The sequence below is a fragment of the Brassica rapa genome, chromosome A02, assembly GCF_000309985.2.
Source record: "Brassica rapa cultivar Chiifu-401-42 chromosome A02, CAAS_Brap_v3.01, whole genome shotgun sequence".
Taxonomy (NCBI): domain Eukaryota; kingdom Viridiplantae; phylum Streptophyta; class Magnoliopsida; order Brassicales; family Brassicaceae; genus Brassica; species Brassica rapa.
Genome location: NC_024796.2, coordinates 20073571 through 20100316, shown reverse-complemented (window position 1 = coordinate 20100316; position 26746 = coordinate 20073571). Strand labels below are relative to the sequence as shown.

The window sequence follows — 26746 nt, the reverse complement described above, 5'->3', positions numbered from 1 at the left end:
AAGGGATTTAAGGGAATTCTTAATTTCTATCAAATCAGAATTGTCTTTTGGACTTGTGAAATTTCCTATCTCTTCATCCATCCTTTCATAGGATCTTCCCGTTGTCATATTCTTGATAAGGCGTCTAGATTCTTCGGGATTCCTAGTGATGAAATTTTCATCACTCGCTGTATCGAGTGTGGTTTTATAGCTCAAATTAACACCTCCATAAAAGATGTTAAGAAGTTGTGGTTCTGAATAACCATGATGGGGACATTCAAGTTCATAGCCTCTGAATCTTCCCCAGGCGTTTTTAAACGATTCGCGTGGACCTTGGCGAAATGTAAAAATTTGCTTTCTTACTTTCCAGTAGCGTTCATCAGTGAAAAATTCTCTAAGGAAGGCACTTCTAATCTCTTCCCAACAAGTGAGTAATCCTGCTGCTAAACAGTTTAACCACCTGAGGGCTTCTCCTTCTAGGGAGAATGAGAATAATTTGCAACGATCATATTCATCTGGTACTAATTCTTCCAAAGTTTCAATATGATCTTGTGGGTGCTCTGGGAGGGATCCACGGAATGGGTTTTGACGAATCATACAGTAGTAATCTGCGTTAAAACTTAGATTTCTTGGTATCGTCTCCTGGTATTTTGATAGCGGACCTATTGGAATAGGTCTTACCAGGATCAAGGTAGTCTTGTATGGAAAATTTTATATCTTCACCTTTAGTTAAGGTGGAATTTTCCTTAACAGGGATTTCAGTCCCTTGTTTAGTTTGGCTAGCTTCATTGCTCGTTTGACCATTTTTTTCAGTTTGAACTACTTTCTCATTAGCGGGCTTGGTAAGAGAAAACTTACCTGCTTCCGGCTGGGCGGTATCGATCAATGTCGGCAGCTCCGTATCGTTCATTTTTTCTGACTCAACGTCGCTTGATGGAAACGTGTCTCCGTCGATCGATGGTTGGTCGCACTCTGTGTTCTCCATTCTTTGTGTCTGCGTAACAGATTAAGAAAGAAAACTTTAGCAAGTTTTTCGTAACAAGTCTATACTAAATTCTCAATTAAATCTAATGGTAATAAGAAAGAGTCCCCGGCAACGGCGCCAAATTTGATATCACTCAAATTACCCTAAAGAGTGTTACTCTCATCAACAGAGGTTCAGATGTAGTACTTAGGGATCAAATCAACATAGACTCTAGGATTACTCAACAGACTTAAATAATTAGAAATGAAGATAGCCTAAAAGGTTTTAATAGTTTTAAAAGTAGTAAATGATAAATCGAAAACAAAAGTGAAACGATAGATTGAATTGAAGTGGTTTCAAGAATGGGAAAGCAGCTAGATTCAGGTAAATCTCAGGTATGAAATACATGCACTTAGTTTAGACTAAAGGGTTTGATGGTTTTTGAACTAAACAATGGTTTAACCGGATAGGTTATTTTCGTTAGATCTCGGATCTCAACTGTCGTATTCTAGCGAGCTTTTGCGAACAGGTTTAACTTGTTCTCTAACCTTCTCAGACCAACTGTCGTTGCGCCTGAGTTAGTTAGATCACGCAAGTGGGTTCAGGTATTGAGGGGAAACAGTTAGTTGGACTCAATTAATCCTAAGATCTAAAATGAAGATGATCAATCTCAATTTTAGCATTAAGTTCACAAGCAAATGAAAGAACAATCAAAACACCTTTTTAATAGTCATATTAGCAGTATATAATTTCAACCATGGTGAGAAACCTAAATCTAACAATTGGTTTACTCAAACATATTCATGAGAGAAAAAGTCATGATGGCATGAAATAAACTCAAATGAAACATAGAACACAAATAGATAGAGTAATAGAAATATAGGAGTTCAAGATTTTCTCTGTTTTTGCAGTCCCAGATCTATCTCTCAAATCCTAAACTCTTCTAATGGTAGCCAAAATGCTACTTTTCCAAACTAGGTCTTTTGCAAGTGTCTCCCTAAAATGATACAAAACCCTAGTACATATAGCCTAACAGGCGGCTAGGGACTTAAGTTGCAAATAATATATCTTCTGGGAAATGAAATCTTCTAATTTGCGATCTCATTCGTATGACTGGGCATCGATCGATGCACATGTATGTTTGTCGATCGATGGTAAGTGATTATGATCGACCGATGTTGCTCTTCAAGCGTCGATCGATTTTTCTTGCGTAAAAGCATTCCAAAATGTCCCAAAAGTATCATTTCCTTCCATCAGGTGAATAAACCTGTAATTTCTTTGAAAAGACTCTAAAATATGATTAATACATCTTAAAACTTTTATATACCATGTATAAAAACGGGTGAAAATCATAGTATATCAGATAGACAGATAGAAAGTAGAAACAAACCTGTTTGGAAACAGTAGTGAACTCGTAAGCAAAGCTTACTCGTAATTAATTCTTTGAGAAAGTAAGTTGAATATGAAGCACTGCCACTTTCATTGAAGCCTTTAAAAATGGTGAAATCCTCCCACTGACAAACCAGTCACTGTGTTGTAAGAAATAGAAGAAGAACTATAAAGTACCAAGAACTATGAAGAACTATGAACTATGAACACTCGTAGTGGTCTCACCCAGACGTTTCCATTTTGCTGCTTCTCATTATTGAGAGGTAGGAAAAGTCAATGTCCCGTAAGAGTGAGCGGCGGGGCATAGATATCTAAATTGTCGGTCTCTGCTTGAGAAGACGACGAATCAGTGAAATATAGAAGCACCGCTGCTTGGGTAGGGCGAAGCTCAATCAACGGCGCGAAACCACCGGGATGAATAGAAGATTAAGCCGAAACTCTTCGCCACCATCGAGATGAAGTGATTCAAGCCCTGTTATTTCCTGGAAGGCCCAACGCAGCCGGATCTAGATCCATCCATCTACGGTAACCATTCCAAGTTCCATCCAACGCCGCAGGATGACCCTAGAAATGTCAACCCAAGGTATTTGATGGTTGATCTTTACAGTTTAGGAATTTTGTTAGTGGAGCTCAGCACTGGAGCAAAGTTCAATCTGTTTTAACTTTTAGCGCTCTAAAGAAAGTAAGACATTGGGGTGATTGGTTGGGCTGTAGGAGGAAACTTTAGCTTTAATTTTCATCTACAACCTTAAATATTACCAATCATGCTTTATATTGATTTTTAAAGCTACAGCCAAAAAAATAAAGCTACAGCCAAAAAACACAAAAAATAGTTGTAAAATTTTTATTTTCTAAAGCCCCATCTTTTTATCTATAGAAAACTTTAAAGCTACATTTCTTTAAAGCTAAATAAAAAAATCCTACAGACTAAATTTTAAAGTAAATTTTCTAAAGCTACAGCCCAATCAATCACCCCCATTAACAACTTATTTTATGTATTTTACCAAAAAAAATTTACTTTCTGTTAATGTTTTTAAAACCGGACCGGATACCGGCTCGGTAAAGCTACTGGTTATGTGGTCGGACCGGTTCAACCGGTCGAACCGGGTTTTCTATTTAAAAATAAATAAATGTAAATAATCATATATTTACACTATATAGACCTAAAATGTAGTTCTACATATAATATGTTCTATGTTCTCTTTTATTAATTAGATAATAAACAATAACCATAAGTTTAGTTATATATACAAGTGAATACTATATCAACCAAAATTGATTAAAAAAATGAATAACCATTTAAATTACATATTTACTTATTTTTACAACTAAAAGTCTTAAATTTTATGAATATAGAAAAATGAGAATAAAATATGAGAGTCAAAAAGAGATTTTTTTAAAAAACATCTTTAAAAAAAAAATCAATTAGAAAACTAATTAAATAGTAAAAGTTAAACATTAATTATGAAATATTATATTTTAATAATAATTAAAAATACATTAATTATATGTTGATTTCTATTGAACCGGTTTCAAAGTTTAACCGGATCACCGGTTTTACCGGTTTTTAGCCGGTTTCACCGGTTTTTCTCAAATCCGAATTTTACACCGAACCGGACTCGGCTTCTTTAACGAGTCACGGTCAGACCGGTTCGACCGGCCGGTCCCGTCCGATTTTCAAAACCTTTTTCTGTCTCTGTATTTTACTATCGGTGCGGGAGGTATATATTTTTTTTTCTTAGTTGTTTTTTTTAGTTTTAGTCGACTAAATAGATCTTTTTTGTAACTTAAAACTAAATAGAACTTCTGTCACCAATTCGAGAGTATATGTATTTTACTTAGTTATGTCAATTTATTATTTTATACATGTTTTTAAATAAGTTCATAAGTTTAGTAAACAAAATAATTTTTTACAATAACTGAATAGACTTTTATGGAGGCGATGCTTTTGGCGATTTAGGGTTTCATGATTTCAAGAAGATGGGATCCGGGAATTAGAGATGGGGATTGGGTTTTTCCGATCTTTCATGATCAATTCACGGATTGTGGTTTTCAAGGTCTGCGTTTGGATAGTTTGGGGACCGTTATGGGAATAGCGAAGGAGTTCTGTGAGATCTTATGGATACTGCAGATTTGGGGACAAAGGCGAGGGATTTCAGAGGCTATCAAGGTGGATTGCAATATCTCTACAGGTTGTAATCTAGATTATGATTATTTAATTTTCCACTTTCATCTAGTAGCGATTGATTTGCTTTACCTTATGGAGGATTGGGGGTCGTCGTATCTTTCGGGATTGAGATCAGAGACTATCAAATTAAGGAGATACGGGTTAATTGTGGGATATTTGGTATGGGAATTTTTGGAAAACTGGGGTCAATATAAGAAAAAGTTTATTGAGTCTCTTTGGCACATCATTGCTTTTTCATTTTGCCATTATATGCTTCAATCGTGCTTCTTCTTTGTGATACTCATGACGCAGAGTCAGATGTTGAATCACGGTGAGGAGCTGAGGAACGGTGCAGGCATGCGTAAGAGATTGAAGATTTCAGTGGCGCACTTCGACAATTCTGCGCTGATCAAAACCTATTCCAAGACATTGATCGGGAGATGTATGAATCCAGTGGAGCAGGAGATGAATGCGCTTTTCACAAATCTCCCAAAGATTTGGAAACAGGAAGAGAGGGTAACGGGTACTGATCTGGGCTTTGGTAAATTTCAGTTCGACTTCACGACGAAGGAGGAACTTGAAGCGGTGTTGAAGCAACAGCCTTACCATTTTGACTACTGGATGCTGGCTTTGGCAAGGTGGCAACCAAAACAATCCAAGCTTTTTCCCTCAGAGATCATGTTCTGGATAAGAGTCTTGGGGGTTCCTCTGGAGTTCAGGACGGTCCCGACCTTCGAGAGTATTGGTGGAGCCTTGGGGAGAGTTGTTGCGGTTGATGTGAAGCATAACCGGGTTCAAGTAGTGATTGACGCTTTTAAGGAGTTATGCTTCGAGACGACGGTGGATTTCAAAGGAGGAGAATTTTATGAGGAAGAGGAGGTGGCGGTGTCTCTGAGGTATGAGAAATTATTTGGGTATTGCAAGCTCTGTGCCAGTCTTTGCCACAAGGATGAGCTATGTCCGTTGAATGAGAAGAAACCTAAGCCGAGTCCTGAACGAAGGAGGGAGATCAGAGAAGGCAATGGGCATGGTCTGATGGGGCTAAGCATGAAGGAGGCGCTCGTAGCTATAAAGGTGTTGTTATCAATGGTCAAACAACTCAACAGAATAAAAAGCGAGATGTTCGGGAGTATTATGGGAAGGGGAAGGGGAAGGCATCTGATGCAGGTGGATCCAAGTGGGTTAAGGTTGATGAGAGGGGGATCTAGAGTGGCTCCTTCTCACCACGGTAATTACAGAGGTGGTGGCGAGGGTTCACGGTTCAGAACCTCCAGAAGAGACGAGGGAAGCAGCGGAGCTAAGGGTGAGGGAGCTGGGGTTCACGAGGCACGTAGTAGGCCTTCTATGGAACAGCTGAGAGATGAACAAAGACAGCAGAACATAGGTCAGGAGGTACGTGAAGAAGGAGAGATTAAGGGCACTGATGCGGTAGATGCCACTACAGCTACTGAAGAGTTTCAACTCGAACTAGCTAAGACGCAGGCAGAGGGCTCAGAAGCGATTATGGAGGCTACAAAGGAGGAGATGGGGTTACTCCAGTTACAGGGAATGAAGGAGAACCAAGATGATATGGAATTAGAGGCTATTGATATGGAACTAGAGGCTATCAATGCTTCTTTATTGGAGAGAGGGGTGGAGTTGACAACAGAAGAGGAGTTCCAGACTCTCTCGGAGGAGGAAGCGGAGAAAGATTCTGAGGTTATTGGGGTTCAAGAATACTCGGAGGAGAAGGAAGGGATGGAGAGTGGTGAGTTTGACAGCAGCAAAGACACGGCGACAGAAGAGATGGCGAAGAGACAGGGTAATCGCAAGAGGCTGTTCAAGCCTACTAGTAGCATTGTGGGAAGTAACAAGATGAGGACGGCAAGTGCGCTTCTCTCTCCACGCAAAAGAGCTGCTGCAAAGGTGGGAACTCGTCCCGGAGATAACGGTAAACCGGTGGAGAGTAAGGGGCCTTCATACCCGAAGCAGTCGAATCTCAAGTTCTAAATTTATGTATCACGGCTTAATAATAATAAAATTAAGTAAAAGGGAATTAGGTGATGAGGATGGGTTCTTAATTATTAAAATAAGATGTCTTATTAAGATCTGGAATAAAATTGGATGTTTGGTTTTGTGGTGCTCTTGTGGTGTACTTGGAACTGTTTTACTTTGGGGAAAATATTTGGTCTTTTTGGTTTGGATTTACGGGTGTGGAGGGTGGATCATTACTAGCTTCTCAAGTAACGTATTGGTACTATCTTGGTTTGGTATCCTGCTTGCCCCTGGATCATTGGTTGGAAAGGATTATGTGAGCTGGTGTCTGAGGAGATGGGATATGAAAGGTATATTTTGGAATAGCTATTGTGGCTTTGGCTTTGGATATAAAGGGTTCCATTTTGTACGAGTTATGATACGTGAATTAAGTGCATGGATTTATGTGTTTCCTTTGGAGTATACGTGTCTTATTGGACTCGCCTTTCTTTATATTTCCTTGAGATGGGTTTGTTGGAAACTTATAGATTTTGTTTCATATAGAGTTCATTTGCTATGTAAAGGTTCTCGACATGCGTCAACATGGGTTTACAGTAACAGAGGGAATTTGGTGTGCAGAAATTTGGAAAATATTTTAAAATGGTTCTATGGGCTAACCGGTATATATTATAAGAATAGACAGGATTCTAAGACTTTGAGAACTTCATTTTATTTTCATAATCTTTATGCATTTTTTAGAGCGAACCGTGAGCGCTCAATTAATAATAAGTATATGTCTATTGGTATTACGGGTTTTTTGAATGTTGGTAATATGACGTTAGTATGTTGGCTGAACGGGCCTAACTGGCGACGTAAGGATTCTCAGGAGATTGATGGAGATTTTATGGGGCTTAAGCGTGTTTTGCAGGGATTACGGGGATTTGGGATCATAAGATTGCTGAGTATCATTAAACTCAGATCTTCCGGCTCGAAGGAGCGACACAAGAATTTTATATATGAAAATATTAAGTTGGAACTGTAGAGGTGTTGGAAGCCACTGGACCATAAGTTATCTTAGGGAGATATGGCATAATCATAAACCAGATTTTTTATTTTTATCTGAAACGAAGCAAGAGTTTGGATTTGTACAACGATTTCAATCACATTTTGGTTTTGATAGTCTGGTTACGGTGGAGCCAGTTGGGAGAAGTGGCGGGTTGGCTCTTTATTACAATAATGAATATCATGTTAAAATCTTATATTCTAGTAATAGAATGATAGATGTGGAGGCGGTGGTTAATGGGAAACAAGCTTTCCTTACATTTGTATATGGAGAGCCAGATCAGACATTAAGGGATCAGGTGTGGGAGAGATTAACCCGGTACGGTTTAGCCAGATCGGAACCGTGGTTTATTATAGGAGACCTAAATGAGATCACTGGGAATCATGAAAAGGATGGGGGTTCTTTGAGAAGTGCGACATCGTTTATCCCTTTCAACAATATGATCAGAAATAGCGGTTTATTAGAATTTCCGGCTCGTGGAAATAAAATGTCATGGCAAGGACGGAGAGGTAAAGGAAAGGGTGCGGTAATGGTCCGTTGCAGACTAGATAGAGCGTTGGCTAATGAGGAGTGGCATACACTTTTCCCATGCTCTTATACTGAATATTTGAAGATGGTAGGTTCGGATCATCGTCCCGTGGTAGCTTTTTTGGATGAGAAACCGACAAAGAGACGAAAGGGACAATTCAGGTTTGATAAAAGATGGATAGGCCAAGAGGGGTTTATGGAGTCAATAGTGTCGGGCTGGACAGAAACTCGGGCAGGTCAACCAGAGGATTTTATATCTAAAATTAGTAATTGCCGTCATGAAATATCCTCCTGGCGAAAAGACAACCAACCATATGGAAAGGAAAAGATTCAAAATCTTCAACAAGCATTAGAAGAGGTTCAAATGGATAACAATAGATCACAGGAGGATATTATTGAGATTTCTAAGAAATTACAAGAGGCCTACAAGGACGAGGAGGAGTATTGGCATCAGAAGAGTCGAAATATGTGGTATTCATCTGGGGATCTTAATACAAAGTTTTATCATGCTTTGACAAAGCAACGTCGGATTCGGAATAAAATAGTGGACCTTCATGATGAAATGGGTAATTGGGTCACGGATGAGAATGGTGTGGAAAAGGTGGCGGTAGATTATTTTGAGGGTTTGTTTAAATCTACCATCCCTACTGAGTTTGATAGTTTTCTGGAAGAGATAAGACCATCAATCTCCCCACAGATGAATCAAATGCTACTGCGGGTAGCAACGGAAGAAGAGGTCCGACAAGCTTTATTTATGATGCATCCGGAGAAAGCTCCAGGACCGGATGGAATGACAGCTCTTTTTTTTCAACATTCGTGGCATGTAATTAAAACAGATGTGGTGGAATTGGTGAATGAGTTTTTGGTCACAGGAATTCTGGATCCAAGACTAAATTTAACTAATATTTGTATGATTCCAAAGGTAGAGAGACCTACAAAGATGACGGAACTAAGGCCGATAAGTCTTTGTAATGTTGGTTACAAGATAATTTCGAAGGTTTTATGCCAAAGATTGAAACGGTGCCTTCCCAGGTTAATTTCGGAAACACAATCGGCTTTTGTGGCAGGAAGGTTAATTTCGGATAATATTCTCATTGCGCAGGAAATGTTTCATGGCCTACGAACAAATAAGTCTTGCCAGGATAAGTTTATGGCTATAAAAACTGATATGAGTAAGGCATATGATCGGATAGAGTGGAATTTTATTGAGGCCCTCCTGCAAAAAATGGGCTTTGATTCACATTGGATCAAAATGATGAGAGAATGTGTATCTTCAGTCCAATATAGAGTTCTTCTAAATGGGCAGCCTCGGGGAATGATAATCCCTCAGAGAGGATTACGTCAAGTAGATCCTTTATCTCCTTATCTGTTTATTATGTGTACGGAGGCGTTAATTTCAAATATTAAAAAGGCGGAGAGGGAGAAATTACTAACTGGAATGAAAGTGGCAAGGGCTTGTCCTGCAATTTCTCATCTACTATTTGCAGATGACAGTTTGTTTTTCTGTAAGGCAAACAAGGAAGAATGTCAAACTATTCTTAGGATTCTAAAGGAATATGAGACTATTTCAGGGCAACTGATTAATTTCCAGAAATCGTCAATTCAATTTGGACACAAGATTGATGACACTATTCGGCAAGAGTTGCGAGATATCTTGGGAATCCATACTCTAGGTGGAATGGGAACTTATTTAGGCTTACCGGAAAGTCTGGGCGGCTCTAAGGTCCAAGTGTTTGGATTTGTTCAAGAACGGTTGAATAAAAGGGTTAACGGATGGACCTTTCGTTTTTTTACAAAAGGTGGAAAGGAAGTGATTATTAAATCGGTGATTACGGCCTTACCAAACCATGTAATGTCTGTGTATAGGTTACCGAAAGCTACAGTTAAGAAGCTAACGGGTGCTGTAGCACAATTTTGGTGGAGCCCAGGAAGTAGTACAAAAGGTATGCACTGGAAATCATGGGATAAATTGTGTGAAACCAAAGATAATGGTGGTTTGGGTTTTAAGGATCTCATGGATTTTAATACAGCAATGCTTGGTAAGCAACTATGGAGGCTAATTGAGAAACCAAATACTCTTTTCTCAAGAGTTTTTAAAGGACGGTATTATAGGAATGCTTCACCCCTGGAACCGATCCGATCTTCCTCCCCGTCATATGGCTGGAGGAGTATTATTTCTGCTAGATCTCTGGTTTGTAAAGGACTAATTAAAAGGGTGGGAACATGATCATCTATTTCTGTATGGAATGATCCTTGGATCCCAACCACTCGCCCGAGACCAGCAAACAAAAATTCTCACAACATTTATCCGGACCTCACAGTGGATTCCCTAATCAATCAGGAATCCCGTTCATGGAATGTGCAGGCAATCAGGACTCTAGTGGATCCGAATGACGCAAAAATTATTGAAAGTATCCCTTTAAGTAGGAACCAGCTCGAGGATAAGAATGGATGGCATTTTACTAATAATGGAAAATATTCGGTACAATCAGGTTATCAGGTTGAACGCATGTACCCTGATAGGGTAAAACCTCCAATCTTTTATGGCCCTACAGTAAATACCTTGAAAGCTTTCTGCTGAAAATTGCGGTGCCCACCGAAGATTAAACATTTCTTGTGGCAACTGGTCTCAGGATGTATATCGGTAATGAAAAATTTAGAGGCAAGAGGGATAAGAGGAGATATATGATGTGCTCGTTGTGGAGACCCCGAAGAATCAATAAATCATGTATTCTTTGAATGTCCCCCTGCACGTCAAGTGTGGGCACTTTCCAAGATTCCGTCATCGCCTAATATCTTTCCTATCAGCTCTTTATTTGCTAATATGGATCATCTTTTTTGGAGAGTGCAACCGAAGATGGATGACCATCAGTTTGCATGGATTCTATGGTATATTTGGAAAGCCCGAAATAACAAAGTCTTTAGTAATTTGGATATTGATCCACGTGACACTCTAAAATTAGCGGAGGTAGAATCTTCACTCTGGACAGAGGCACAAGTAGGAAATGAACAAACGAGGGGGCTCTCGGTACAAGCTATTACTCCTTTAGAGATATCAGGTCGATGGTGTTTTGTTGATGGTTCATGGAAGGATAAGGATCAAATGTCAGGGCAAGGCTGGTATAGTACTTTACCGGGTTTTGATGGTCTACTGGGGGCAAGGAATGTAAGGGCATGCCTCTCTCCCCTTCATTCGGAGGTAGAGGCTTTGATTTGGGCAATGGAATGCATGAAGAATTTACGACAGTTCCAGGTTACGTTTGCAACGGATTGTTCTCAATTGGTGAAGATGGTTTCGGAACCAGAAGAATGGCCAGCATTTGAAAGTTATTTGGAAGATATCAAGCTTCTCAAAAGAAGTTTCCTCAACTCAGACATCGTTCATGTATCTCGGATGGCGAATCTTCGGGCGGATAGCTTAGCACGTAGTGCAAGGAAGCAACTGTCCTTTGTCGTTCACATGGATGCGGAGTTACCAACATGGTTTACAGAGTCATCATGAGTCTGTGATTTTCTTGCTGTCAAAAAAAAAAAAAATAATAGACTTTTATAATTTTGTAGAAAATGTTAATCGAATTGAATAAGAAGTTTTTTATCAATAAATTAATTAATAAAAATTAAGAATACTTGGAATGAATTAGAGAGAAACTTAATTTAATGTAACATCTCTTCGAGGAATATGAAGGAAACCATTAAAAATCATTTTTCAAGATGTTTTGAAAACAAACTTTTTTCAAACTCTATATGAACAATTTCTTACCATTTTGGAAAAATATCTAAATCAGAAAGCGTCGCTCTTTTGATTCTGAGCACTGAATAACATGGATTGGTTGTAGGATGTATTGTAATCGTAACAGGTGACTCTTGACGCATCTTGTCCTTCGTATGAGCATCCTCTGCCTCGGCCTCTGTAACTTCCGTAACGACCTCCTCTGCCTCTACCTCTATACGGGTTTCCGTAATAGTCTCGGTTGTAGCCTTGTTCTTGACTCGATCGACTTTGTTGGTCTTGAGAAGGCCGGTTTTGATTAAGTTGTCCATCAGTAGGCGTGTACATCAGCTTCGGTTGATCATCCTCTACTTCTTCGTCATCCTTGATGCGCTCTTCATATGCTTTTAAACGTCCCATGATGTCCTCAAAGCTTGTTGTGTTGAGATCCAACACTTGTTCAAGCGAGGCTACTATGTGAATAAACTTCTTACGCGGGAGACTTGAAAGGAATTTCTTCACAAGTTTCACTTCTTCAATGTGAACTCCAAGAGAAGGCGACTTTGACGCAAGCTCCGATAGTTTACCACCAAAATCGTCGAAGCTTTCGGTATCTTTCATCTTTAACCAATCGAAGTCATTCATCAGAGTCTGAAGTCTCGCTTCCTTAACTCGCTCAGCCCCTATGTGCCTGGTTTTAATGGCTTCCCAAACTTGTTTAGCTGTCTCAAGCTCTCCTACTTGTAACACAAGTGCTTCTGGTATCAATTGGAATAATAGCGCTACTGCCATATCATTCTTCTCGCCGGTTGTTGCTTCTTCTTCTATTGCTTCCCAGACTTTATAAACCTTAAGAGCAATTCTCATCCTCATGGCCCAAACAGTATAGTTAGTTGATGTAAGCATGGGACATTGTATCGAGGAAGAAGCTCCTCCTCCTTTTACCTTCACGGTTGCTGGAACTAAATCACTCATGATTTCGTTTTGGCTCTGATACCAAATATTGTAATCGTAACCTCTTTGATTATGAGATGACACACACAAAAATAAGAACTCTTCTTATTAACCTCAATGCTTTAGAAAACTATCTCAAAAACTAAAGCTCTCACAACTCATTAAGTTATGCTACACATTAGCATCTCGTTATATATAACTCATAACTTCCTAAACTCATTAGGTTTAACATAAGTCTATATTTCCTAATCCTTATATCTTTCCATAACTCTTTAAAATTAGGTAACTTGCTTCTTAAGCTACTTCAAGCTGAATCCAACATTCTTCCCTTTAAGCTTGAAGCTTCTATTCTCCAAATCGACCATGCCAATGTAGTCTCTCATCTCCTTGAATTTGATTCTTCCTAATACATTTGTTAAGATGTCAGCCTTTTGTTCTTCTCCAGGAACATGCTCTACTTCTACTTGCCCGTTTTCTACACACTCTCTGATAAAATGATATCTCTTGTGTATGTGTTTACTCTTGCCACGAAAAACTGGGTTTCTTGTTAATGCAATAGCTGACTGATTATCAATCCGAATCATCACTGTTTCACACGGCTCTCCTGTTACTTCGCTTAGTAGGTCTTGTAACCATATTGCTTGTCTTGCAGCTTCTGTCCCCGCCATAAACTCAGCTTCACATGACGACAAAGCAACTGTATCTTGCTTTTGTGAATACCAGGATATCGGGCTATCTCCAAGGTAAAATATGTGACCCGTTGTACTCTTACCATCATCTGGATCTTCGTTATGATTGCTGTCACTATACAAAGCTTTGGTATCTTTGTTGTTGACCTCGGGAACGAGAGACCATATGCAAGACTGCCACGCAAGTAGCGCAAAACCTGCTTCATGGCGACTCCGTGCGGCTCTCGCGGGCTCTGCATATATCGGCTAAGGACTCCTATGTAGAATGAAAAATCGGGTCGAGTATGTAGCAGGTACCGTAAACATCCAACGTTCCTTCTGTACCTTGTCGCGTCTATCTCCCTCTCAGTTTCAGCTTTCGAAAGCTTCAGACCCATCTCCATCAAAGTATGACAAGCATTTCACTTGTCCATCTCGTCTTCCTCCAAGATCTTCGATGCATATCTCTTTTGATTGAGAGTTATCCTACTCTCATGTTGATTGACCTCGATACCTAGATAATATGTTAGTCGACCCAAGTCACTCATATCGAACTTTCCCAACATGTTTGCTTTGAACTCTTGTATGACTTGTGAATTGGTTCCTGTCACAAACAAATCATCCACATAAACGGCCACCACAAGTAAGTCTCCATTGACTAACTTTCGATACACGGGAGGTTCTTTTGCGCATTTTGTAAACTTCAATTCGCAGAGAATGGCGTTGAGTTTGTTGTTCCATGCTCTTGGCGCTTTTCGCAGTCCATACAACGCTTTCTCGAGTCTATAGACTTTATTCTCTTCCCCCTTCTTCTCAAAGCCTTCTGGCTGTGTGACATAAACCGTTTCTTTTAATTCTCCGTGCAAGAACGCAGTTTTTACATCTAGATGATGCACTTCCCATCCATGTGTCGCAGCAAGGTTAACGAGGAGCCGTATGGTTTCAATTCTTGCGACCCGGGTGAAGACCTCGTCAAAATCTACTCCGTACCTTTGTACATATCCCTTAGCCACCAGACGCGATTTATACTTGTTGATACTTCCATCTGCGTTGCGCTTAAGTTTAAATATCCATTTTAATCCTATAGGCTTTACTCCACAGGGAAGATCAGATAGAATCCAAGTCTCATTCTTCTCAATGGATTCTATCTCCTCTATGCACGCTCGCGTCCACTCCTTTGACTCCTTAGCTTCCATAAAGTTCTTCGGTTCGTTATTGAGGAACATTAGTATCTCTTCTCCGAGCTCTTCTGACAACAAGATGTAATCGTCGAGGTACTTAGGTTTGATGTGTACTCTTCCTGATCTTTTTAATGCTTGTGTCTCTGGTTCAAAGATCTCAACTTCATTATCATTGTTATCTGAGACATCGACGTCGGGTGCTTCTTCTGCGTTTTCACTGGTTGCTTGACTATACGCAATTGCAATGTTTTGGTAGTTATTCCATGGTTACCGAATCTTCCTAGCGTAACCACGAAGTTCTTATCTGCGCCTGTCTTGTCAGTGTTCCAGTTCCAACTTTTAGCCTCATCAAAGACGACATCTCAATTCACTATAATCTTCAGAGTATTGGGATCAAATAAGCGATAAGCTTTTGATCCTGGCTCAGTCCCTAAGTGGACCAGCATGCGCGTACGATCATCCAGCTTTCTTAGTAATTTTGCGTCGACTTTGGCGTACGCTATGCAACCAAATATCCGTATATGCTCAATGTTTGGCTTTCTCTTCTGATACCTTTCATAAGGCGTCACCTCTTTCAGAGATCGGGTGGCGACCCTATTTATTATGTATGTTGAATGCCGTGTATCCTCGCCCCACATGTAGTTAGGTATGTGCATATGCTTCATTATACTTCTCGTCATCTCCATCAGAGTGCGATTCCTGCGTTCTACCACCACGTTCTGTTGGGGTGTATATGGAGCTGTAAGATGTCTCCTTATCCCGACGCTCTCGCAATAATCATTAAACTCTTTTGATACGAACTCTCCTCCTTTGTCCGTTCTGAAAGTAATAATCTTCTTCCCAGTCTCTTGTTCCACCGTTTTTCTCAACCTTTTAAACTTTTCGAATGCTTCTGATTTCTCCTTTAGTAACATACTCCACATGTATCTCGTATGATCGTCAATCACAACAAATATATACTTCTTTCCTGCAAGTGTGTTTGGTCTTATAGGCCCACAAAGATCCTCGTGTAGGAGTTCTAGTGTCTCACTTGCTCGGTATGTAGTTGCCTTTGGGAATACCCTCCTTGCTTGTTTACCAAGTAAGCACGATCCACATAGTTCTTTCTCAACGCTTAGTTTCAGAATCCCAATAACTAGCTCCTTTTGTATCATAGCCTTAAGACAGTCGAAGTTTATATGCCCTAGGCATCAGTGCCATCTCTTTGACTCGTTTTCTGTAGAAGTGTGAAGACATGCTTCTGCCTTTAGACCCATGTGAACCTTATAGAGCCTGTTTCTTGATCTCGTGGCTATGACAAGATGTTTTCCATGCTTATCATGCATAATTAGTTCATCTCCTTTCAGTCTGATATCGCAGCCCGCCTCTGTGGCTTGTCCCAAACTTATGATGTTGCTTCTAAGGTCAGGGATGAAGTACACGGCTGTCATCTTTCTTGAGTCTCCGTTCATATCGAAAAAAGATATTGTCCCTTTTCCTTTAATATCTATACGAGAATCATCACCGAAGCGTACTTTACCGGTAATGGTGTTGTTGATCGTTGAAAAATATCTCCTATACCCGGTCATGTGATTGCTAGCACCATTGTCGAGATACCACATGTTCTCCTCCGTATTTGTTTCATATTTATCCGGTAAGACATTCTTCTCGTTTAAAAATACGAACTCGTGCATCATAAGCTCATCAGCTTCCTGTGTCTCAGTGTTGTCATTCTCTTGAGCCTCTTGTAACTTAAGTTTGAGCTCTGGACATTAAGCTACGAAGTGACCGACTTTATCGCACCGGTAACAGGTGACTCTTGACGCATCTCGTCCTTCGTATGAGCGTCCTCTGCCTCGGCCTCTGTAACTTCCGTAACGACCTCCTCTGCCTCTACCTCTATACGGGTTTCCGTAATAGTCTCGGTTGTAGCCTTGTTCTTGACTCGATCGACTTTGTTGGGCTTGAGAAGGCCGGTTTAGATTAAGTTGTCCATCAGTAGGCGTGTACATCAGCTTCGGTTGATCATCTTCTACTTCTTCGTCATCCTTGATGCGCTCTTCATATGCTTTTAAATGTCCCATGATGTCCTCAAAGCTTGTTGTGTTGAGATCCAACACTTATTCAAGCGAGGCTAATATGTGAATAAACTTCTTACGCGGGAGACTTGAAAGGAATTTCTTCACAAGTTTCACTTCTTCAATGTGAACTCCAAGAGAGGCCGACTTTGTTGCAAGCTTCGATAGTTTACCACCAAAATCGTCGATGCTTTCGGTATCTTTCATCTTTAACCAATCGAAGTCATTCATCAGAGTCTGAAGTCTCGCTTCCTTAACTCGCTCAGCCCCTATGTGCCTGGTTTTAATGGCTTCCCAAACTTGTTTAGCTGTCTCAAACTCTCCTACTTGTAACACAAGTGCTTCTGGTATCGATTGGAATAATAGCGCTACTGCCATATCATTCTTCTCGCCGGTTGTTGCATCTTCTTCTATTGCTTCCCAGACTTTATGAACCTTAAGAGCAATTCTCATCCTCATGGCCCAAACAGTATAGTTAGTTGATGTAAGCATGGGACATTGTATCGAGGAAGAAGCTCCTCCTCCTTTTACCTTCACGGTTGCTGGAACTAAATCACTCATGATTTCGTTTTGGATCTGATACCAAATATTGTAATTGTAACCTCTTTGATTATGAGATGACACACACGAAAATAAGAACTCTTCTTATTAACCTCAATGCTTTAGAAAACTATCTCAAAAACCAAAGCTCTCACAACTCATTAAGTTATGCTACACATTAGCATCTCCTTATATATAACTCATAACTTCCTAAACTCATTACGTTTAACATAAGTCTATATTTCCTAATCATTATATCTTTCCATAACTCTTTATGATTAGGTAACTTGCTTCTTACTCTACTTCAAGCTTAATCCCACAGGATGTATGATTTTATATGTGAAAACAATGGTTAGTGATGACATAAATTAGATTCTAATCTTGCCTAAGAAAATCTTACTTTATGGTTTTCCAATTTATGATACAACAAACTTTCACTCCACAAACCAAAAACTGACTTCTCCCTCTTTCTGTCAAGCATCAAATATAAAGCTATATGTACAAAAAAAAGTTTAACTGTTTTCTTGGAACGCAAGACTGAACCCAAAGCAATCACATATTTTTCCATCTTTTTATGAGCTTTCTTAGTAGTTTTCTAACTTAGAAAGCACAGTAGGATTAGCTTGCAACTCCAGTACTTTTCTTGAAAGTTTTCCTTCCGAAGGACTTTTTTTTCTGTGTTTGATGACATGAAAGCTCTGAAAGTACGCATTTTCATCTTAATTGATCATCTATCAGACGTTTTGGAACCCACATGCAACTCTCTGCTTTGCTTTTATATCTACCAAGTGACTTGGTTCTTGAAGAACGGTTCCTGCCTGGTTTGCCAATGCTCCCGTGTTTGTAGCTTTAGGCGTTTCACTTTTCTCAATTAAAATTTTGGTATACTCTTTTATTAGATTCATCCATCAAGACTCTTCCTCCACATCCTTTACTTCCTGGTAAACTCATAATTACAGTGAACACAGATTCTGGAACTTTTCAGAACCAATAATTGCTAATCACAATATTAAAGCTTCTGAAATCAACCGAAGCAGAGAGAAGGTATGATTTAATTTCCTTGGATGTTAGTAAAACGGTGCAAGCCTAAAAGGTATTCAGCATATCAATATCGAATGACTAATCTTTTAACAGTCGAGATCTACAGTTTCCGAAATGAAAAGAGGTGAAATCATACCGAAGATATGATTGCAAGAATTTGGGTATCTTGGAGAGACATGAGATTGAGATTTGGCAAGGGATGCGTAAACAATGAGAAGTTTCTAGTATCTTTAGGATTTGCGAGGATGATATTTACATGATAAAATCTAACCTTTTTATAGATTAGAGCCACCATCTTGTAGAGAGCGAAGATACATTGAATGAAGAATCGTGTTTGGATTGGGTCAAAGAAGTTAAGACAGTAATTAATGGCAACGAATCATTACATTCTGTAACGGTTCATAGAGATGAATCTCAGAAGAAATGGAACGAACAGAGTTTGGTTCAGAGATTCACCATGAAGAATCCTCTCGAAGACACCATTGTTGCTTAAGCTAGACAGAGATCGAAGATGAAAAAAAAAAAGAGATCGAAGATGAATCCTAGATGATCGCTTTCGTGCAGAAAATGTGGCTCACAATCGGGTTGGGTTGTTGATATCACTCAAATTATCTTAAAGAGTGTTACTCTTATCAAAAGAGGTCGAGTTATAGTACTTAGGGATCGAATCCACAAGGAGCTAGGTAACCGATTAGATCTAATAGTTATATGATTAAGCTAGGCTAATAGGTTTTAAAGCAGTAAATAAAGCAAGTAATAAATAAAGCAATAAACAAGATGAACAAGGTAATTGTTCAGCTTGGCAAGTAGTAGTTTGATGGAAGGATGGTTGATAGATCTAGGGTTTCTATTCAGGTGTTGGATATTATAATTCCTATAGGTACCTATTTGTTGCATGCATGATATGTTAGAGCTCAACCGCTTAACTCAGTGATCAGCTGTCGCATGTTTCATTGGTTAACAAGCTAGATCTCGTGTCTCAACGGTTAGTATGTTGACAACGAAAGAGTGTCGATCGATGGTCCTATTGGGACATCGACCGATACACCTTTGCCTACGTCGACCGATAGTCAGTTGAGGACATCGATCGACGGGTTCTAGCCAGGCCTATGCGCGAGTATGATATGCCCTATTAAGATACTAAATTGGCGGTTAGCCCTCTCTAGCAGTCCTAATATGATAGATAGATGTCAGGATGGGATAACAAGGGTGCTTGAGTATGCAATCCTATGATCAAGTTCTAGTTAATTATTCTAAAACAAGCAATGAATACAAATCTATCATGAATATCATAACAAGGCAGATCTATAGTTTGGAGCTAATCCCACAAACCTATCTGAACCCTGGATCTAACAGGTGGATCTACTCAGACATGAAAACAGAAATCATAGATGAATAGATATAAAATTGAAATAGAATAGATAAGGAAACCAATGGAGTTCCAGGAGGACTCTGATAGGATTTCCTCCCTTCTCTCCTCTAAGAGAAACAATGAAAATGAAAGCGTCAATAAAGCATAGCCGTCAACAATGGCTTAGAAATAACATAAATAGGGTTTCTGGTCGTCCAAGGGCATTCTGGTAATTTGTGGTTACTTCTGGTCATAAAATATAGAAGGCCCACGATCTGGGATCTCCATCGATCGACGTGCAGAGTGCTGCATCGATCGACGCGGCTTCCTCTTCTCGGCAGCTTCTTCTCGCGAGGCAGACTGACCACTCTTCAGTAAAACAGGCATAACTTCTGCTACGAGATGCTGATTGACCTGAGACCGGTGGCATTGGAAATCTAACTCAAAGATCTATCTTTTTTCAAAATATGGGCTCAATATAACGGTCGGAAGGTCTCCATCCATTGCTAAACATCTGACGCGTCTGTGCAACTCTGCACCTCCAAAAGCTCCAAAAGACTCCAAAATCACCATATTTCTCTTAAACGTCCCTGAACCTGTTAATACTCTAAATAGACTTCAAAACATAATAATTGTATCTTAAAACACTTTAAAACACTTATAGACCATGATTAAAAATGGATAAAATATATGGTCTATCAACTACCCCAAACTTACCCTTTTGCTTATCCTCAAGCAAAACAGACGGGCAGTCTCTCTTAAAGAGGTTTTGAAAACAGCGGGGACTCACATGATTTAAAACTTAGAATCATCACCTCTCCAATATTGCAATCCACATCTAAGAAGTCCTAATCACAGAAGCACATTATACAATATCCTAGCTTAGCAACCAAATTCACCTAGCCAACATCTTAGTAAATCATGTCTGACATTCCCCTCTACCAACCTCATTTCTTAACATAAATAAATGTGTATGCTTTACCTTGGGAGTATCGATCACAAGACACATGGACTCTTACCCCAACAGGTATCTGATAAACAGGTAGTCTTGTTCTGGTTTCTTTTACTCTATATCTCCCTTCTCTGAATCCTTTTTATCTCAATTCCAATGAACAAAGATGCTGATGCATTCCATCTTATTCACCTTCTTTTCGATTTTTTTATTATTATTTTTTTTTTTTCTTTTGTTGACAAAGTGTAGGCGAATAGTGGGGTCATCGGTATGTACCTACCCCTCACTTCCAACAATGTGTGATCATTATATTAGAGTAGAATAATGGGGTCATCGGTAATGTACCTACCCCTCTAAACCGCAAGAAATCATCTCAATCTTTTATTTTATTTTATTAGGATGCCAAAGGGAGGAGATAAGGAAACCAAAATCACTTAGACTTTTACCTTTCAGACCTGAGGGAGGAATCCGATCCAGTGTATACCAAGCCCCAAGACAAGCAGTTAAGTCAAATTAGGTTGGAGGTCAGCTTTGGTTCCTTCAAATAATCTCAGCAAGTGTGAACATAGTTGACAGGTTGATCCACTTTAGTATCTTTAGTACTATCTGCAATCAGTAAGTCTAGAATGGAGCTAAAGAGTGGTTAGATAACAAGCATGAATCTAATAAGTTCATTATCCCCTTCTTGACTCAATAAAAACAGTTTTGAAAACATTTTATAAAACTCAATAGATAAGCAAATGTCAGTAAACATCCCCCCAGACTTAAATTACACTGTCCCCAGTGTATATCTAGTCGGAGTTATGGTAAGAACATAAATAATAAGTAGACAATTTAACAAGTAAAAACGATAACCTGCTCGACATTAGTGTCGATCGACACAATGAATAGACAATCGTTCGATGTTGATGAAGTGCTGTCGATTGATAGTGACATGGTCTCATCGGTCGATGGCTAGAGCAATCATTCGACACAATGAAGAGACAATCGATTGTTGGATATGAAGCATTGTCGATCGATATCGAGCTGGTGTCATCGGTCGATGTGCTAAGCAATCGTCTACTCGGATCTGTTTTTTATTTATTTTTTATTTTTTTTAACTAACTAAAGCACAATATTAGTAGAACCTCCCCCATACTTAGATAACGCTGTGACCAGTGTATATCCAGTCGGAGTTATGGTGTAAATAAATAATAAGTACTCAATTTAACAAGTTAGAATGATATACCTGACCGGAATGGATGTCGATCGATGTTAACGTACTGTCATCGGTCGTGGAAGATGTAGCAATGTCGATCGATATCGACTTGTTCTCGTCGGTCGATATCATGGCAATCGTTTACTTGGGTCCCTATTCTAAACATCTAACTAAAACCTAATATTAATATAACCTCCCCCAGACTTAAATAACATTGTGACCAATGTTATTCAGCCTAAGATCGGTGGGAGAATAAATCATAAGGACAATATTTAACAAGGAAGAACAATATACCTAACTTTGATGTGAATATTGACCAACACAATTAAGTGGCGATCGATACCCTTGATACTCTGTTGATCGATGTTAGCTAGCCATCGTCGATTTCTATGGAAACTCGTCTTCCTCGGATCTTTTCCTTGTACCTAACATAAATAAAACACTAAAAGTCTAAAAGTTAGTAATATATAACTAATAAAACAAATTAACTAATAATTTTTTTTTTACCTGAAATCATTAGAAAACAAGAAAAATTAGTAATAAATGAAAGTTAAACCATATTTAAAACAAACCTAACAGTGGGTTGCCTCCCACTCAGCGCTTATATTTAGTCATTAGCTTGACTTCTGGAGATCTGATTCAGTCCGGATGAGAATGAGAACTTGCTCCAAACCAAGTCTCAATGTCTACTTTTTGAAGCTTCTTCATTCTTGTGTGAAAGCCTCCTCCATATACCCTTCTCCTTTGTCTATCATTTCAGCAATAAGGAGTGCTTTGAGCTTTGCAAAAGGCTGTGAGAAGCATCTGCTGCGCACTCTGGGTTTTCTGACACTATCTGAGAAGTAAGGAGTCAATGGTAATTGAGAACCTCCTTTGGTTCGTTTCCGCTTCTTCCAATTTCTCCCCTTCTTTTCCACAGACTTGTGTAATCTCACTCGGGACTTCCTGGCATCATCTGAGAAGTGAGGAATCAATGATATCTGAGAACCTTCATTGATTCTCTTTTTTTTCTTCCAGTTCCTCCACTTCTTTCCCCCAGACTTGTCTGAATGCGTGGTGGTATCTCCATAAAAAATATTTCCACACAATTTATACTCATTCTGCTCTGATTCGCGTTTGGTGTCGATCGATGGTAGCTGATCGGTATCGATCGATGATGAAGTGTTAGTGTCAATCAATTCCGATTTGCTGATGTCGCTCGATGGTGCTCCTGCTGGGCCTTCATCTACTTCATCTCTAAATCGCAGCCCTCTCTAATAAGCTTCTACATGATGTTGATCATTCAATACCTCAATGTAAGAACTCAGATACACACCTTTATCTGGTGGGATAGGAGATTCAACTTCAACACTGCACATGGAACCATAATCTTCACAGGTTCATGTATCCTCTTCACTCTTTTGCAAATCCCAACAGCTTCTTCTGCGCATATAGGTGGTCTTAGATGTTCGGGGACATCAATGTGTGATGTCTTAGACATGTGCATTATCTCCTCAGTCGTTCCTGGTTCAATTGGGTATCCAGATAGTTCATCCAAACATGAGTGTCGATCGATACAATTGGGCGGGCGTCGATCGATACAATCGGGTGTATGTTGATCGATGTTAGACTGCGACTGTAGATCGATGTCGTATGGTGGGTGTCGATCGATCTCATCAGGTTTATGTCGGTCGATGTCGTCAGCCTTTAAGGAATTTTCCAGACCTTTTCCCGAAGTGTGCTGATCATCAAACTTCTGCTTCGGGTTCTGGTCTAAATCCCCAAGCCATTCCTCCAGCTCCAAGAAGTCTTCCATAGTTACTTCTTCACTCGAATCCAAATCTCCAAGCTGTTGTCCATCCTCTAACTCCAAGAATTCTTCTAGTTCCATGAAATCTTCCATGGTGATTTCTTTTCTACTTTTTGGTCAGGATAAGAACTTGATACATCGATGCTCTTCAGTGTCAAGTCTGCAATGTCCTGAGGACAACTCGATTTTTCAGAGATTTCGAGTGGTATCTATCGACAACATGAGTTTGTGTCGATCGATGTTTGAAGTCTGGGGTCGATCGATGTTATGGTTGGGATGTCGATCGATGTTGAGGTCGGAGTGTCGATCGATGTTGAGGTCGGAGTGTCGATCGGTTCTGAGCTCATGTCACTAATATTGACTTCTTATATTCTGCTCAGCTCTCCAGGCACACGTTGTTCATCATCTTCCACCAAATATTCCATCATAGATCTCATCTCAATCTCTAGACTTGCTGCTGCATCATAGAAAAATTTGTTGAGGAAGGCGTATCTGATGTCATTCCAGGTAGTGAGAGATCCTAGTGGCAACTTCGTGAACCAATATGCTGCTTCTCCAGCAAGAGAGTATGAGAATAATTTGCATAAATAGTGGTCTTCAGAGACTCCATTGCATTTGATGGTCGATGCCAGATCTACAAATGTCTCCAGGTGGCTAGTGGGATCTTCATGAGGAAAACCATGGAAAGAATACTGACCCACAAGAGAGATATATGCAGGGTGCAGCTCAAGGACAGTATTCTGAAGTGCTGAACGACGCAATGCAGACCTTTTAGCATAGGCATCCTCAGGACTGTTAAAGTCTCTAATTGCCTTCGGTCGTCCAGTCCTAACATACACAGTGGTAGCATCAGGGATTGTAGAAGGTATCGATCGATGACAAATATTTGTATCGATCGTTTCTGAAGTGCTGATATCGATCGATTCTGAGTTACTACTGTCGATCGATGCTGAAGTCGGATCTTTTGTATCAGCTTCTTCTACTTTGCTCTGCTCTCCTGATACATGATATTCATCATCCTCAACTGTACCATGGTTGACCAGCTTTTCTCTGTTTAGTTCGTCCTTCTGCTTACTCTCATCTGCATGGTGAACCTGAATGTCTGGCTGCTTGACACGAGTTGTCGGTGTTCCAATATCTCCATTCTCCTCGCTGTAGATGAAGTCAAGAATCTGACTCATACTAATCATTATTCCTTTCTCCCGTTCTTTAATCATGTAATCAAACCTTTTACTTCGAGTTGCTACAGCCTCGCTGAAAAATTTGTCTATGAAGGTTTCTTTGACGTCTTCCCAGCAGGTTAGAGATCTTGGTTCCAGCTTACTGAACCAGCTAAAAGCATCTCTAGATAAACAATAAGAGAAGATCTTGCAGATAATGTGGTCTGCAGATATTTCATCGTGCTTGTTTGTTGAGGCTAACTCCTCAAATCTCTTGATAAGATCTTTGGGATCCTCATGAGGAAGACCGTAGAATGGATCCTCACTTCCCCAATCATACCATTGACTTGTCAAATTAAAGGTATTCGTCTCAGCTACAGCAATTACATCAGGGACTACACTACCCTCTGCATTAATCAATTGTCCTGTGGGGCTGCAAGGGCGACCTTCTTCGTCTCGCCAAATACCTTTCTTGTTGATCTTAAGTATGAGCGCTTCGACCTTCTTTGTCTCTCCGTAAGTGGTGTTCGTCATTGGAGGAACAGTTCCGCGATGAATAGTGTTTCGATGAACAGTGTCACGATGAACAGTGTTCGGATGAACAGTATCGTGATGAACAGTGTTCGGGTGAACAGTGTTCGGATGAACAGTCTTCGGGTGAAAAGTGTCGCGATGAACAATGTTCGGGTGAACAGTGTCGAGCGACAGAATATGAACAGTGTCGATGAATAGTATTGCGATGAACAGTACCCGGATGAACATCAACATGATGAACAGTACCCGGATGAATAGTACCACGATGAATAGTGTTTTCCGACACATGATGAATAGTATCGTTCGACGCTTGGCTCACGCTATCGATCGATGCTGCTTTGAGGGTGTCGATCGATACATCCCTCGTAGACTTACGGATCGTGCATAAACCAGCAGGCTCCTTCCTTGAAGGACCTAGAAATCCTCTCTTCATTGTTTTCGGGTACTAAGAGTTATGTACCTGAAATAGAAGAAGAAAAATTTATGAGTTTTTCGAACAGTATCAAAACCTAGACTAAATCTAACTAAACAAGATCTAATGGCGATCAAAGCTCCCTGGCAATGACGCCAAATTTGATATCACTCAAATTACCCTAAAGAGTGTTACTCTCATCAAAAGAGGTCGAGTTATAGTATTTAGGGATCGAATCCACAAGGAGCTAGGGAACCGATTAGATCTAATAGTTATATGATTAAGCTAGGCTAATAGGTATTAAAGCAGTAAATAAAGCAAGTAATAAATAAAGCAATAAACAAGATGAACAAGGTAATTGTTCAGCTTGGCAAGGAGTAGTTTGATGGAAGGATGGTTGATAGATCTAGGGTTTCTATTCAGGTGTTGGAGATTATAATTCCTATATGTACATATTTGTTGCATGCATGATATGTTAGAGCTCAACCGCTTAACTCAGTGATCAGCTGTCGCATGTTTCACTGGTTAACAAGCTAGATCTCGTGTCTCAACGGTTGGTATATTGACAACGAGATCGATGGTCCTATTGGGACATCGACCGATACACCTTTGCCTACGTCGACCGATAGTCAGTTGAAGACATCGATCGACGGGTTCTACCCAGGCCTATGCGCGAGTATGATATGCCTTATTAAGATACTAAATTGGCGGTTAGCCCTCTCTAGCAGTCCTAATATGATAGATAGATGTCAGGATGGGATAACAAGGGTGCTTGAGTATGCAATCCTATGATCAAGTTCTAGTTAATTACTCTAAAAGAAGCAATGAATACAAATATATCATGAATATAACAACAAGGCAGATCTATAGTTTGGAGCTAATCCCACAAACCTATCTGAACCCTGGATCTAACAGGTGGATCTACTCAGACATGAAAACAGAAATCATAGATGAATAGATATAAAACTGAAATAGAATAGATAAGAAAACCAATGGAGTTCCAGGAGGACTCTGATAGGAGTTCCTCCCTTCTCTCCTCTAAGAGAAACAATGAAAATGAAAGCGTCAATAAAGCGTAGCCGTTAACAATGGCTTAGAAATAACATAAATAGGATTTCTGGTCGTTCAAGGACATTCTGGTAATTTGTGCTTACTTC

The 26746-nt window shown here is 39.7% G+C and overlaps 4 protein-coding genes across 5 annotated transcripts; 1 reads left to right on the top strand and 3 right to left on the bottom strand.

Moving 5' to 3' along the window:
• Window positions 1–2525: 2525 nt before the first annotated feature.
• Window positions 2526–6613, top strand: LOC108870442. Of its 2 annotated transcripts, none has more exons than XM_018655913.2 (2): window positions 2526–4502; window positions 4812–6613. In XM_018655913.2, the coding sequence occupies exons 1-2, from the start codon at window positions 4299–4301 to the stop codon at window positions 6486–6488; spliced, it is 1881 nt and encodes a 626-aa protein (XP_018511429.1). In that variant the 5' UTR covers window positions 2526–4298; the 3' UTR covers window positions 6489–6613. The 2 variants fall into 2 exon arrangements, with proteins under 2 accessions (XP_018511429.1, XP_018511430.1); XM_018655914.2 differs by having other exon boundaries at window positions 2526–4524.
• A 5211-nt stretch (window positions 6614–11824) lies between these two features.
• On the bottom strand, window positions 11825–12727 carry LOC117131982. Its single transcript, XM_033285253.1, has one exon. It carries the CDS (start codon window positions 12725–12727, stop codon window positions 11825–11827), a length of 903 nt encoding a protein of 300 aa, XP_033141144.1.
• Window positions 12728–15745: 3018 nt separating this feature from the next.
• Window positions 15746–16618, bottom strand: LOC117131981. Its single transcript, XM_033285252.1, has 2 exons — window positions 16405–16618; window positions 15746–16299 (listed from the first exon to the last, which is right to left on the bottom strand). The coding sequence occupies exons 1-2, from the start codon at window positions 16616–16618 to the stop codon at window positions 15746–15748; spliced, it is 768 nt and encodes a 255-aa protein (XP_033141143.1).
• A 4968-nt stretch (window positions 16619–21586) lies between these two features.
• On the bottom strand, window positions 21587–25896 carry LOC117132174. Its single transcript, XM_033285919.1, has 2 exons — window positions 22267–25896; window positions 21587–22136 (listed from the first exon to the last, which is right to left on the bottom strand). Exon 1 carries the CDS (start codon window positions 25463–25465, stop codon window positions 23849–23851), a length of 1617 nt encoding a protein of 538 aa, XP_033141810.1. The 5' UTR covers window positions 25466–25896; the 3' UTR covers window positions 21587–22136; window positions 22267–23848.
• Window positions 25897–26746: the final 850 nt, after the last annotated feature.

Excerpts from the sequence above, each read along its gene's own strand:
- LOC108870442 (XM_018655913.2), top strand. The coding sequence starts at position 4,299 with ATGATTTCAAGAAGATGGGATCCGGGAATTAGAGATGGGGATTGGGTT. Across the intron at positions 4,503-4,811 it reads GGATTTCAGAGGCTATCAAG|AGTCAGATGTTGAATCACGG; the intron begins GTGGATTGCAAT and ends CTCATGACGCAG.
- LOC117131982 (XM_033285253.1), bottom strand. The coding sequence starts at position 12,727 with ATGAGTGATTTAGTTCCAGCAACCGTGAAGGTAAAAGGAGGAGGAGCT.
- LOC117131981 (XM_033285252.1), bottom strand. The coding sequence starts at position 16,618 with ATGGGACATTTAAAAGCATATGAAGAGCGCATCAAGGATGACGAAGAA. Across the intron at positions 16,300-16,404 it reads CAGAGGAGGTCGTTACGGAA|AGCTCAAACTTAAGTTACAA; the intron begins GTTACAGAGGCC and ends CTTAATGTCCAG.
- LOC117132174 (XM_033285919.1), bottom strand. The coding sequence starts at position 25,465 with ATGTGTCGGAAAACACTATTCATCGTGGTACTATTCATCCGGGTACTG.